The sequence below is a fragment of the Gymnoscopelus microlampas genome (assembly GCF_963454915.1).
Source record: "Gymnoscopelus microlampas genome assembly, chromosome: 16".
NCBI lineage: Eukaryota > Metazoa > Chordata > Actinopteri > Myctophiformes > Myctophidae > Gymnoscopelus > Gymnoscopelus microlampas.
In genome coordinates, this window is record NC_139953.1 from 29,348,527 (window position 1) to 29,363,353 (window position 14,827).

The window sequence follows — 14,827 nt, forward strand, 5'->3', positions numbered from 1 at the left end:
ACCAAATTAAGTACAAATTGTCTTGTGAGTCAAACATTTGCAATTGCAAAGTGGTGAACAGTCCAAATTTGATTTGCCACATTTGCAGGTGGAACAGTCCCCTTTACAAGAGCATTTGATCAGCTCTCTGCATGCTCTGGAGACTTCTGGAATTGTCATCCAAACTGGCACCCATGCCTCCGATTCCTTGGTCCATCCATATTCATGTGGGGAAGGAATAACTTGTTCTGTTTGTAGGCTGGTCGCCCAGATACCTGCTTGATAAACTGCCCGCTTAACATGCTGAAGTAGTGCATCTTGGGTGGGTGGCAGTTTCTCCATCGACCTATTCCCATGACAGAAGAGATCTTTTCTAGTCTGGTTGATGGAGATCAAAGGACTGGATTTGTCATACAGGATAACTGTCAGTCTCTCAAGTTTCTGGAACTGCTGACTGTCAACATTCAGCAGCTGGAAGGGATGTTTGGCCAGACTGACAAGAATCTCTGTGACATCATCATAGGCTTGCCAGGCATGCCAAGCTGACTTTTTGCCCTTACTGTGGAAAGCAGATGTTGTGTCACAACCTGACAATGCATGGAACATAGGCAGAGCACGAGATTTTGGCTCCCCCAGAGATTTACACATGATGTTGATGTGGTAAAATCTGTATTTTTTGCCCATACCAAAAGCCACCCAGAGATTCAATCGAAACTAAATCATGGAACAATCCTGCAAGGATCACTATGACATCAGTGTCCACAGTACGCACTAGGATAGTTTTTGCTCCTTGCTCCAGTGCATGCCGTACATGAACTAGAATCCTGGTGTCTGCCTCTTCATGATTGCAACAGGTCATGGTATTACTGGAACCAAAAGACGACACAGCTTGCCCTGATGTGACATACACAGCTTTGGATGGTGGCCAGTTGAACTTTTCAATCCTGGAGGTCAAAAAGGCAAACAGCTCCTTCTTGTTTGTTGGGTCTCGAAGAAAATCCATCCAATTGCCTGGTAGCTTTGTCTGACCTGACACTTTCCTGCGAACACCTTGTCCTCTTTTTTCGTGGGTGGACTCCTTCAAACTATCTGGGATATATGTGTCTCATACAACATCCAACCGCTTGGTTTCCTGCAGCTGCTTCAGCAGATAAAAGGGATGAAAACGTCATCTGCATACTCATCAAATGCTTTTTCTTTGAAGCCAATTACAGGAAAACAGTATGGAATATCAAAAGCCTGTTGCACGGTCATTGTCACATGACTCACAAGACCATTTGTACTTAAGTTGGTGCAAAAACAGTGACATTTGTAGAATTTGTTGCAAAAAATACAAAATATGTGTTTTGAAGATAACGCAAAATGGCGGAAAATCTTGAAATCGGAAATGGGCGGGACCTATATGGGAAGTTGCGTCATGATCCAAGGAGTCCAGGGAAAAAGACTTTTGATGCTATGACCTACGGTTCAAGAGTTATAGGCCAAAAAGTGAATCGGCCTGTTTTTTTTTATGGATATTGATATGGATAATTGTATGGATACTTTTCAAAATAAAGTTTGGTACCCAAGGCTAGAATCCATCAGTAGGTCCTAAAGAAGCCTCATAAAAAAATTGGCGCTTTTATCCGCTTCGTTTCAATAATGTAAAAAAATGGGGTTAAGCTCCTCCACTAGAAGGCTCTCCACTCATTCAGCTATGGCTGCCCCATGGAGGAGAGAGGAGGTGATCTCAACAAAAGCAACATATAAGTGAAAGTGAACTACAGCTGCACGTATGCCAGCTGTAGTCAATTTCACCTGCCTTGTGGTCAACAATACCATGGGAGATACTGTAGAGTGAATGAGAATAGTATTAAGTAAAGAATTAGTTTTTCTTTCTTTAGTTTCAGTTCTTGCTCTGATGAATAGCCCCAAAGCCTGTTCTGTCTCTAATCATCAGCCATTCCACTTGAATATCATCATGTTTACATCAGTCTGTCTGTTGGCTGCTGTTAGACAGATGATGAAAATATCTTGGCAGGTTATCAGTACAGGGATGTACCTCAGTGGTGGAGCGCATGCTCTGCATGTACAGTATGAGGCCCCGGATTCAACCCCCGGCATCTCCATATTTTCAAAAACATTGATCACCGGTCACCTTTGCTCTGTAGTCCAGAGATCAAGTTGAGTGTAGCTTAATCTTTGACAGGTATGCCTATTATTCTGGAAGATGACAGGCTTGACAGGAGGGAAACCGTCACTTACTTTCTTACTTATGTTACTCCAGGCGCTTTGTCTATGGGTTGACTTGCAGTTATAGTCTTTCTTGTAACAGAAAGGGCACATATTTGATCCCTAACCACCCACTACCCTGACCTACTATACCAGATATTGAAAAGGTGCCTAATTAATGTATCAAATAATAGTACAATACAATACAATACAATACAAAACAATTAATATAATATGGAATTGGTAAGTAATCAAATGCCAGTGACTGAGTGAGGTAAATTACATGCCTATTTATAATGAGATTTTGGACCAAAGCCCTTCTCAATTCAAGTTTTGTAAACAATATCTGAGCCCTGTTAGAGTCATCAGCAACCCGGTACCAGGTTATGTTTTGGTAGACTCATCTGACCACAGTGTACATACCATAAATACTTTTTCCCTCTCTCTTTCACTTACTTGTGTTACTGCGTAAAGACATGAGCACATGACTGGGCTTCAGCACTCTTCAATGGAGTGAGCCAGCTGATAGACTAGCTCAGTAGAGAATTTCCATGTTTGTGAGAAAGCTGAATTACAGATCTAAGGCAAGGCAAGTTAAATTGTATACCACATTTCAACTACAGAGGCAATTCAAAGTGTTCTACATAAGACATAAAAGGAATTAAATGAGACAGGATAAACCACTTAAACCCTATACTTTGTTGACAGGGCTCTATCCATGGCCCATTCCTTTTTTCCTGCTATTTTCAGTCACCTATTATGTCCAGAATAGGGATCCTACGGTTCAGGTGGTTAAAGCAATTTAACCACATTTAAAATTAGTCCTCTTGATGTTTGTTCCAACTACAGTATGTGTGACATAATAATATTATATGTTATATAATAATATTCTAACCTACTGGAAATTATGGCATTATGGTAACCTGTGACACTCACATACAGTATGTACATATAGTACATATACACACATGAGCACCCACACATTATGTACACACACACACACACACACACACACACACACACACACACACACACACACACACACACACACACACACACACACACACACACACACACACACACACACACACACACACACACACACACACACACACACACACACACATACTGTACCTGGAAGACTCTTGCTGCTTGTAGATATCTATGATGTTCTCTACCAGCAGATTTCTCTGGAGGCCGTAGACGCCGTGACGATCCATTACAACCTCGTGCCGACAAGATGGACAGCGGAAACGACCCCCGGTGGACACCATGCTGGACGAGCCACGAGAATGCCACAGAGGGTTTGCAGCCTGGGTAAAGAAAGAAGTAAGTTGGGGTAGGGTGGTGTAGGGCAGCGGTTCTCGACCTTTTCAGGCTGCGACCCCCCAAAATAATCATATTTGAATTGGGGACCCCTAATCATATTTCAACTGGGGACCCCCAAAATAATCATATTTGAACTGGGGACCCCCAAAATAATCATATTTGAACTGGGGACCCCCCACCCTGACAAGCACTTGGAAGGAGTTGAGGCATTACATTTACTTTGACTCGGTTCCACAGAGAAATATTGTGAAAAATCTACAGTTGAGTGAGCTTGTAGATCGGCTATTTTCAAAACGTTTGCCTCTTTCTTATATTATTTCACATTTTGGCCAATGTTTGACCAGTTTTTATAGTATAGTTTGTTGATTACTTTTGATGCAGTAATGGTCTTTTTATTTGCTTACTTTTTTTTTGGCATTAAAAAAGGTTACTTAAATTGTCACTTCACTGTCATCTGGGGACCCCCCCAAAATCATGTTGAGATCCACTTGTGTAGGGAGTGGTGATTTGGTGATATCATATAAAAAGAGCACAATAGCACTTCCCGGACATACAGTCAAGTAGTCGTAGGGTCTTATTACAAATAATAATAATACAATGGGGAAAGTGGAATGTCCACTGTCTGGCTGACGGGCATGTTTGTAGGCCATCCCCAGATCCTTACACGAACCCTTAACCACACCAAATTCACATCAGCCAACAGTGCCTTAGGACAGGGCATGCATTTATTTACAGGTTGAAGAAGTTACAGTGCAATTAAAAAAATAAAGGAAATGTAACAACAAACAATACTGACCAGTGTTACTAATATGTTTAACCTTACCAATTTGAGACACTAGGGAGAACTGTGACATTATGCTAAAATACAGTATTTTGGGGTTGGTTAGCCATTGGGAAATATGCATTGATTGAATATGTCTATAATAGACATTATACACTCAGATGGTAGAATCAATAACAACCTACATTGTAGAGGGAGAGAGGTGATAGAGATGATCATTTCATCATCTGCTCAGGCTTCTGTGAGCACCCCGGACAGTTTTTAAGTTGCTTGATTCAGTATTTAGACATTTGATATTCATTTTATCAGACACACCCCCTTCCTATACAAATCCATTATAACTTCAAATTCCATTTTAACCATGATAGATTCATCAAAAACACCCGTCCTTGGTTCTGGTGACTCATACTGCCCTGCTAATATGTGGGCGAGGCCGTGTTTTTTCAATAACTTTTTTCATTTCTACGTTTCTAAGTAAAAAAAACATTGTACTTTTCCCACCACTGAACATTACCTCGGGGTTGAGCCCTTGCCCCAACACAGACCCAAAGAACACACAGGTTTGACACATCGCAAACAAACCTCTCAGATGTTTAGCTAAGCTGATGAGCCAGCTCATGCCATGGGGAAGTATTTCTGTAGTTGTTGCTTGGCAACAAAACAACAGAATTAGATCTCTTAATAGAACATGACATGTCAATACCATATTGACATACATAGTAGGCTATAGGATACTTTTACAGATGTTACAAATTATGTATTAGTATCTGTTTCATTAGAGTAGCAGCGTCTTTCCAGTGAGCCAATATGGACAATAACAGCACCATGACTCTTTGACCTGATTGGAACACAAACTTAATTTGTATCATTGGTAACACCTGTTCAGAATGTATAAGCTTTATTATCTGTGAGCAAAGTTACATAAACAAACCTGTCATTCACTCACTCGCTCGCTCGCTCGCTCCCTCGCTCACTCGCACGCACGCGCGCTCTCTCTCACTCACACACACACACACACACACACACACACACACACACACACACACACACACACACACACACACACACACACACACACACACACACACACACACACACACAGAGATTGCACACATTTACACAGCAATATGGGGTGCCCTGTGGACTGTAACAGCACCTAAATGATGATGGGGTCAATATGGTTCCTTTCTCTCTCCACATAACTGACTAATAAAACAAAAATGCCTTGATTATAATTGTTTAAAAGCTGACAGTGTTGTGAGTTCATGGTGTACATTTCTACAGACCATGTACACTATTCTCTGACACAAGAAATGAAAACACAGAGCTCTAGTATCATGTGGTTTGTGCGTAGCTGCTACACAACAGAACACTGCTACAGAAGTCAGTCTCAAGTCTTAATCTTCGAGTTTCAAGTCATAAGTAATGAAGGGCAAGTCTTAATTAAATTCCCAAATAGCCTGTGTCAAATCAAGAGATAACCTACTAGTGCTTTTCTGCCCATTGAAATGTTTGATAAGCCATTACTATAGTACCATTCAACATGTGAATCTGAATTTTTCAATTTTGCAAGTCAAGTCCGAAGTCCACAACCCCATTAATTGACTTAGAAAGGATGGGAGAACACATTTTCTGCCGTGTAGATCTATGAAAAGTCACTGTGTTGGCCTAGTACCATATGTCAACGTTTATGTAGGCCAAATGATTACTGATGACAATATAAGGCTTAATAACAATATATGTCTCTTTCAGATTAAACCAAAGAGAAGACTTGGAGGGGGAAGGTCAAAATAAACAGGAAATCCAGGCACTCTTAGTATGTCGAGGTAATCAGGAGCTAACCGCCCTTTTTTATTAAGATCTAGATTTCTTAAATGCCCAGAAAGTTCCAATCTGACTGTTTATGAAGCAAAAAGCAGTAGTCCATTCAAAGACTAGAGCAAGTTATTAGTCAATCACCAATGTTTACCTGTGCCATCTGGTGTAAAGTACATAATGTTTTCCAAATTTCATATCTGTAATGCCCCAACCCTCTTACAGAACATAATCTGAAAGCTCTTATTTTATCCAAATGTATCAACCACTTAAATCCTCTATACTTTGTAAACTAATACTTAGTTGACCAGGGTTGGCTACATTTCCCCCTCTACACTAAATCCTTCCTCCAAAAATAGCCAATGTATAAGCTCTCCAGCTCTCCAACTCTCCCAGAAGAGGGATGCTAGGGTTCAAGTGGTTAATGCGGTTGGTTCTGTAACTTGTTCAAGAACACTTAAACAGGCCCCTATTTGTCACAAATTGACACGCAGCCTCTGTGCTGCCATCATTCTACTGCTCATTGTTACTGGACAGACAACCAGACAAGCGTTTGGGTTCCCTCTTCTATTGCCCAGAACAGCGACAGCTGCTTGGGTTCAGCAGCAACTGCCTGATCCCCACAGACAGAACCATCAGTCTCCACACTGGCACTCAACATGGCTGCAAGTCAGAATAAACAGTAATGTAGGCAACATGGCTGGGTGGAAATCATACAGGTGTGTGTGTGTGTGTGTGTGTGAGTGTGTGTGTGTGTGTGTGTGTGTGTGTGTGTGTGTGTGTGTGTGCGTGTGCGTGTGCGTGTGTGCGTGCGTGCGTGCGTTTGCGTGTGTGCACATGTGCGTTTGTGCTATGAAAAAATTGCATTTCTTAACATGTTTACGTATAATGATTAGAATGTTTTTTATAGGGATGTCAGGGTTAATTTGTTGTATGACTGACTGAAAATTCTTTAACTCACACAAACACACACACGCGCACATGTGCCTGCATGCACTCTCACCTGGAAGATGTCATTGGCACACTTGCGACAGAGGTTGTGCTGGCAGGGCAGGATGACAACAGGTTTGGAGAACATCTCCAGGCAGATGGGACAGATAAGCTGCTTCTCCAGATGGTCCATGGCTCTACCGCCGGGCAGGCCTGTCACAATTTTTTATAATAAATAAAAATCGCAATGATTTGAATAACCACTATAACTTTTTGCATGATCGTCAGAATACATTTTGGCCACAGTAGATTATTTATTTTGATTATTGGAACCAGTTTTGTGAGTCATTGAAGTTATTTGTCATATCTGCCCTGTGCTATTCTTGTTTACAAAGCCTAAAAGGCAGAAATGTAAGTTTAAAAATGTAATTATTTGTATGACAATATCAATAGTCAAGTAAAATTCCATGATGGTTGACAGTCCTACCTCCGGGCCCCGAGTCCCCTGCCTCCAGCGGCTTGAAGCCCAGGGCGAAGTTCATTTGCTCCCACCGGTGGCCTGCTTCACCGTCACGTTAAGACCTGGAGCTCTCACAAGTAAATGTAGATGAATCTAACAGTGGCCACACTAACTCCCTAACTGTCAGTTGTCCTCCGGTCTAGCTGCTCTACCCTACTATATTCGTGAAGGTTATGTGCTGTTTGTATCTCTTCTGTCTTTCTTCCTCTAGCTATTTTGTCGATGCTTTCACTATCCCTCAATTATTCGGTCCCCCACTGAGACCCTCCCATGCTGGTGCCACGTGCGTGCACACACACACACACACACACACACACACACACACACACACACACACACACACACACACACACACACACACACACACACACACACACACACACACACACACACACACACACACACACACACACACACACACACACAAATGGACCAGGCTGTCTGTGGGTAAATTTAGCACTGGAGTTTATTCTGGCTTGGGTTACTATCCAAAGAGCATTCCGTTAGGCTGGCCACTGGGAAGATGAATGCCATGCAATCCAGCACCATCCAACTGTCTCTATATGGCCATAAAATCTGGAATTTGGGGGGAAACAATGACATGGTGCATGATGGTTAGGGGAGGATCAAGTATTTCCTTTAATTATAAAACTGAATTTAGTTATTTAGGTGGAGACCTGATTCAACCCGACTTAAGACTAGAAAAGCTGTTAAAGCAATTGCATAAATACTGTCAAATGTAAAGGCAATAGTTCGCCTTTGAGAGGGGGAGAGGGCCAGTAACAGTTTTCACTCTCATCTATTTGATTCTGTCATTAATATTTATGTACAAATTTAAAAACTGAGGACCAAAATAACATTTTAAATTGAGGACTTTTGAAGGCCCTGCCCCACCTTGGGGCCCTGATAATCAGTTCTACTATTCCCCCTACTGCTCCTCTCAGTTGGATAACAGGTGGTTTGTGTTTGGTAGGGAAAGACTTTAAACTTAGAATAAGAATAACAACTGGGTGGGGCAGATAATCTTTTGATATAGCTTTATTTTTCAACTTACATTACATTACAGACCGTTATATTATATTAGTTAACTTACCGTATACAACTCTGTGGCTACAGCTTACAGTTCTCTTCATAGGAACCTGACGGGTCCAAAACAGGAAGTACAAGTTCACTTAACACAAATTAACCACATTAACCCAAGCATCCCTATTCTGGGGTAAACATTTGGTGAAAATAGCAGATCTGTGCTTGTGTGTGTCTGTGCACAGTAATCTCTACTTGTTTGCTAATTGTAACCTTATTGACACACAAACAGAAAATGTGCTTCCTAATTAATCTATAGATATCTACATACCATGCAGTCTGAAACAAGGTTATCTTAATCTGTTTCTTTATGTTTTATTATTCACACTCAACCTCTTTTCTCTGCCCTCGGTTCTCTGTCCTCTCTGTCCTTTAAATTCAAGTTTGGTGCAAGACACAGGGTCAGTAGGCCTACTGTACAGACTAATCTCAATGCTGTTGAAACACTATAAATGAAATGATGGCCCAAACCACCATGACAAGCCAGCTCAGACAGAGCCTCATTAACCACTCAGACCCTCTACATACAGTGTAGAGTCATGTAGAGTCTACTACACTAAAGTAAAACAGTGTGTGAGATCTACAAACTCACAACGCGTTGCAATGCACCACATTGTGAGTCTGCTATTTTCACTACATTTGAAGCAGGTCTTAAGTGGTTCATAAAAATAATACATCTCAATACAGTACTTTTCTTCTTCCTAGAAATGTGGTGGAGTCAAAAGTACAATATTTGTCTTTGAAATGTAGCGGAGTTAAAGTCATCCAAAAATATAAATACTCTAAAGTAAAGTACAGATACTCAATGTAGCCTACTAAGTAGAGTACTCAAATAAATGCACTTCATTACTGTCCACCAATGCCAGCAGGGAGGTGAGAGAGATTCACCATGCCCAAGTCATTTTCTTCCCCGATTTGTGTTTTTTTTTAATGTAAAATGTGTCTTCAGTTAGCACCTGACTTCCATGTAGGCCAACACATTTATTTTATTTCTTTTTTTTAGGGGAGATCTACATCTACATTCTGCAGACCCTGTATGTGTTCGATTTCATGCTGTTGCAGTGACCCATGTTCTGCTCCTGTAAGTTTAAAAATATTTTTTGTTTTGTAGGCCAGTCATTTTGCCCTAGCTCAATGGTAGCCATACTGTATGGTACTGTCTATGTCGCTTGCAGCTTCTGATCAGATGCCTAATATTGCTTACGTCACGTGGGAAGACTGTAATCCACCAGCTTTTAACACACTGTTTCCAAGATGTTCATTACATTTTATAAATGGAAGACAATTAAAAACTTACCAAAAAGGCTCTAGGCCTACTACAAAATACATTCAAGAGTGGGGACCCTTCTTGCAAAATGTTGTGAGGTAATGTGAGGAATACAGTTCATGGAAATGCAATTTTCTCAAAATGCAGTACCTAAACTTGCCCACAAGATGTCTCACTGCATCACGGAATCAAGAGGCATTCATCTATTAGGTCTACTGCCAAACCAGTTTGCTGCAATCAGACTGCATGGCTCTGGCTGCACTCTGGTTCATCATAGCAGCGCAACATCAGCTTCTGTCTATCAAGCAGGGAAGGGTGACCTTCCCAGTGGTGGAAGAAGTACTCAGATGTTGTACTTGAGTAAAAGTATCAATAGCACAATGTTGAAATACTCTGTTACAAATAAAAGTCCGGTATTCAAAATTTACTTGAGTAAAAGCACAGTATTCGCATTAAAATATACTTAAGCACTGAAAGTAAAAGTACTCGTTTTGCAGAATATCCCATTCACAAGTTTTTTAATTTATAAAATGAAAAGACTCCACCAAAGGGGGGTGGAGTTAGCTGGTTTTGCTGACTCCAGGCTCCACCCCCTTTTGACCTCCAAACTCATTGTGAGCTTGGAGGTCCATTCAGCTGTTCATATCAATGATGAACAAAACCTCCTAACTCCACTTTTTGTTTTGTTTTTGTCATTTCCTGAAAAATGAACATTTTGGAGTTAGTTGTTTTCTGCCGAACAGCATAGATATAGGGCTGAAGTGGTTAATGTATGTTTTGTAATAATAATAAAAATCTACAAATTAACTAGTAACTTCAAATAATTGTAGTGGAGTAAAAAGTACAATATTTGCCTCTGAGACAGTATAAGTAAAAGTATAGAAAATTGGAAATACTCCGGGTAAGTAAAAGTACCTAAAAACTGTACTTTAAGTACAGTACTTGAGTACATGTAAATAGTTACTTTCCACCACCGAAGACAGTTTATTAGTTGCCTTGGCTAGTGGCTTAGAGTTGTGCTACAGCACTAAATAGAATAGTTAAGTGTTATGGTAATACAAGAGTTAAGTGTTATGGGAATAGAAGAGTTAAGTGTTATGGTAATAGAATACTTAAGTGTTATGGTAATAGAAGAGTTAAGTGTTATGTTAACTGATGAAGTTCGAGGTCAAAGGTGTTTGTCATCACATAGCCTACCTGTGTACACATGATACAGATACAGATACAATACACAATAACAATAAAGTGGAATAAATAAAAAGGATAGAAGGTCAAATAGTACTAATGCAGAGTAATAATAAGAAAAGACAAAAGAATAATCTGTGTGTGTGTGTGTGTGTGTGTGTGTGTGTGTGTGTGTGTGTGTGTGTGTGTGTGTGTGTGTGTGTGTGTGTGTGTGTGTGTGTGTGTGTGAGAGAGAGAGAGAGATAAAGTAATGTGCACAGTCCGGTTCTGTAACTGCCTGTTACAGTTTATATAACTTTTGTAATGATTATGGTCTGGGAATAGAATATATTTCTTATTATTATACCTCCGACCAGGCCAAGGGCCAGGGCCGGAGATAATTTGTTGGAACTAATCTACAGCACCAAACTACTAGACTGGTCAGTGCCAAATTTCTTGCGATGCGATGCGAGAGTGTGGTCTAGTGAGTCAACACCAACTCGGGACTCCTGAATCGCTGCCCTCCAAACTCTCCTATCTAGCATCAGGGTCTTGAGCTCTACAGTGTTGTTAGCTAAGATGTCATGCCGCAGTGCTTCCACGTAGGTGGTGCGCTTCTTGCCTTTCCTGGCTTTAATTGCCCTGGGTTGGCTCCCACAGTGTCCTTTTTCTTGACACTAGTTCCGGGTGCCTGACGCAGTGCCCTGCCAGCCTCAGCCTTCTCTCTCTGACAGGTGGCAGGTCCTCATGGTAGAGTCTTGAACCATAATTTATATACTCCAAAAAACAAACAAAAAATGCTACTTCCCAATGCTACCTGTGATGTGATGTGATGCAATGCGAGAGTAGACCTCCCCTCCCTCCTATTCAGTGCAGGGTCCGGAGCGCTGCAGTGTTGATAGCTCCACTTTCCTGCAACAGTGTCTACGTACGTAGGTTGTGTGCCTCTTTCCCTTCCTAGCTGCACCATGGGCATTTCCCCCTAACTAGATTGTCTGCCATTTTCAATTCTCTTCTAAACACACTTATTGCTAAGTCAGTCAAGGGAGATGACCCGAGTCCCCTCGCCATCCTAGACAGCTCCCCAGACAGTCAGGGAGGTGTCCGTTGTTACCACATGGCTTCCTGAATGGGAGGTCTCTCAAGTGGGACTCCCTATGTCAACAGTGTCCTGCTCTTTCAAGGGTGCAGAGGGAAGACCATAACATGTTTCACATGCCTGTCTCCCTGTATAGATTGAGCTGCGAGAAGGCAGATTGGAACTCAGATGATCCCCAGTAGTCTCTAGAACTCAATCAACTCAATAAACCCGCCAAGACAGAAATGGCATTGTGGGATAGAGAGACCATCAAGCTCAGGGAGTTGAGATACAGACCAAGAAAGCCTGTCTGTTGCTTTAGTTCACCCTGAACCCCAAAGACCAACAATGTCAGAGCCAGATTAGCACAAATCTCTCCGAGGTGAGAAAGGAGACATTATACCTTGGTTTCCTGTCACTCCACACTCTAACTATCTAACTTAAAAAAGGGCAAAAAAAGATTGCTCGAGCTACCACGCCCCCCCCTCCCAACTCTTTTTATTGGTGTTATAGTACGAGTCAGGGCATAACAAAAATTCCCAATCACCGCCCCCCCACCCTCAGCCAGCTCAGACCTCAAAATGTATGGAGAGGAAACAACAAAATAAATAAATGGAATAAACCTAACCCTAACCCATACATTTGCTTATTCTTCTGCCCCCATTCCTCCTCCTGAGCTTCAGCAGCTACTTGAGCTCTCTACTCTCCTCATCACTGATTATCTTCAGGTGAAACTTACGTTCCCTCTCTCATTTTCCACCGTCCACTTTCCTCTTTCCAGGTTTGTCTTTACAGTGATCTTTACAACCTACAACTACGTAGGTTTGTCTTGTCCTAATCCTAATTGTTTGCTCTCAATATTTTTAAATACCAAAATACAGAACTTCTAAACTATGAAAATACAAATTATGAAATTGAATTTTGTATCTTAAGTATAATGCATGTAGAAATATTTTCAAAAACTTTTGAAAATAGGAAAAACAGATCTAAACTTGTAGATCTGCTATTTTAATTTATTACATTTTTTGAGCCGTTTCACAATAGGGCAGCCAGAGGCTATGGCTATTTGAGGGGGGAGGCATGCGTTAATCCGACAGACCTTTTCTCCGACTATGTGGCATCCGCGTGCGGTTAGGGTTAGGGTGAGGGTTTGGTTCGGGTTTAGTATTGGAAACGTCGGAGCGCTGCGCTGTCGGAGGAATGCGCTGTCGGACTAACCTACTGCACCCATTTGAGGGTCCCTGGCATGGAACGTTTGCACTGGGACACAAAACAGGGAGGTATGGTTATGGGATATAGACAGATGTCTCGCCGACTTGAAATGAAAACGTTTGAGAAGCACTGGAATATAGGATAAGGAATGACAACACTGCCTAGCGGAGCAGCGGAGACTGCTTCAATGAGATGAGGACCGAGCGCATACGTGACACGTCTTTGGCCTGCTTGCTGGACTCTGGGTTGAAGTCGCAGAGCCGCGCCACTTCCTCCCACTCTGTCCCCGGCTTGTTCTCGTCCAGGTCCGAGATCATGGCCTTCTCGGCCGCCCTGGTGACTTTGGCCATCTCGACCTCCTCGTTATACCTGGTGTGCCACTCTTCAAGCTCAACCAGGGCTGTCTCCTTCCACTCTGCCTCCTCCTGACGGGATTGGGCGTCTAGGGCCTCCAGCCTCTCTCTCTGCTGCTCCCTCCACTTGCGTAAGGTCTCTGGCTCATCCCGGAGGCCGTCAGCGTTGGAGATAGCTGCATCGGCGTCTGATGGACCGCTGCTCGGCTCATGATGTTGTCCATTTACAGGCGTATCAATTGTGTCTCCCAGAGATGAAGGCACCTGTCCGCCGTCCAGGATGCAGAAGTCCTCGTTCTCGATCCACGTGAAATCATTCTCCTTCAGGTCTAGGAAACGAGTGGCCGGATCCTCCTCCAACCCAAACTCGTGACCTAATGCGACTGCGGGAACGCTGTCAAAATCATCCATTTCTATATTGTTCTACGCACTAGAGGGAAAAATTATTGTATGGCAGATAATGTCTTTAATGAAATGGAAACAGCAACCGAGTAGCTAGATAGCCAGGGGATCTGCTGGACATAGTTATATACTGTAGGCATAGGCCTGGTGTGATGTAAGCGCAGACGTAAATATCTGTGAATACGTATATATGGACTATTGGGCAACTCCATTCAATTAGAATTGCCTTGTGGGTGGACATTGGACGCTGGACATAACATGCCCATATATGGAGACTATTTGGCGCACGGACAGTTATATAAACCTGTCCGGATGTGTCACTGATGATGTCACACAGACACACACTGACATTGCTCTGTGATATCACAAGCTCACGGAGGTTACCATACAGGTTTTCAGTAGGACGTTTGGGGCTCTGTTAATGGCTGAGCCTTTCACAAAAGAATGCAACCTTAATTAATAACAGCGTCAATTCACGCAAAGGCTTTGACCAGGGGCCCCCTGAGCTCTTGGGCCCCTAGACCTGGGCGGTACCCCTGCTTCTAGGAGATTGTGAGATCCTCTCTACAAAGACCTAATATATACTGTATGTGTTATACACTTAATATATGATGTACACACACCTATACTGTAGCTACTGTGCCACAGTAGGCCTATATGATTTATAAGTCTGCATCCTACCCACCATTACTTATGAAATGAA

The 14,827-nt window shown here is 42.2% G+C and overlaps 2 protein-coding genes across 4 annotated transcripts in view; both read right to left on the bottom strand.

Annotated features, from left to right (window-relative positions):
• The window catches only part of trim54 (tripartite motif containing 54), a 36,893-nt gene extending 29,080 nt beyond the window's left edge, over positions 1-7,813 (bottom strand). For all 3 annotated transcript variants that reach the window (XM_084082310.1, XM_084082309.1, XM_084082308.1), the window contains exons 1-3: positions 7,533-7,813; positions 7,119-7,258; positions 3,325-3,503 (exon numbers count right to left, since the gene is read on the bottom strand). In XM_084082310.1, the coding sequence (XP_083938436.1) occupies positions 3,325-3,503; positions 7,119-7,258; positions 7,533-7,587 (374 nt within the window). In that variant the 5' untranslated portion in view covers positions 7,588-7,813. The remainder of the gene's footprint in view (positions 1-3,324; positions 3,504-7,118; positions 7,259-7,532) is intronic.
• Positions 7,814-13,530: 5,717 nt separating this feature from the next.
• Positions 13,531-14,133, bottom strand: LOC311062934 (clathrin light chain A-like; the record flags this gene model as incomplete). The annotated part of the gene is made up of 1 exon (XM_084082153.1): positions 13,531-14,133. One exon carries the CDS (start codon positions 14,131-14,133, stop codon positions 13,531-13,533), a length of 603 nt encoding a protein of 200 aa, XP_083938279.1.
• Positions 14,134-14,827: the final 694 nt, after the last annotated feature.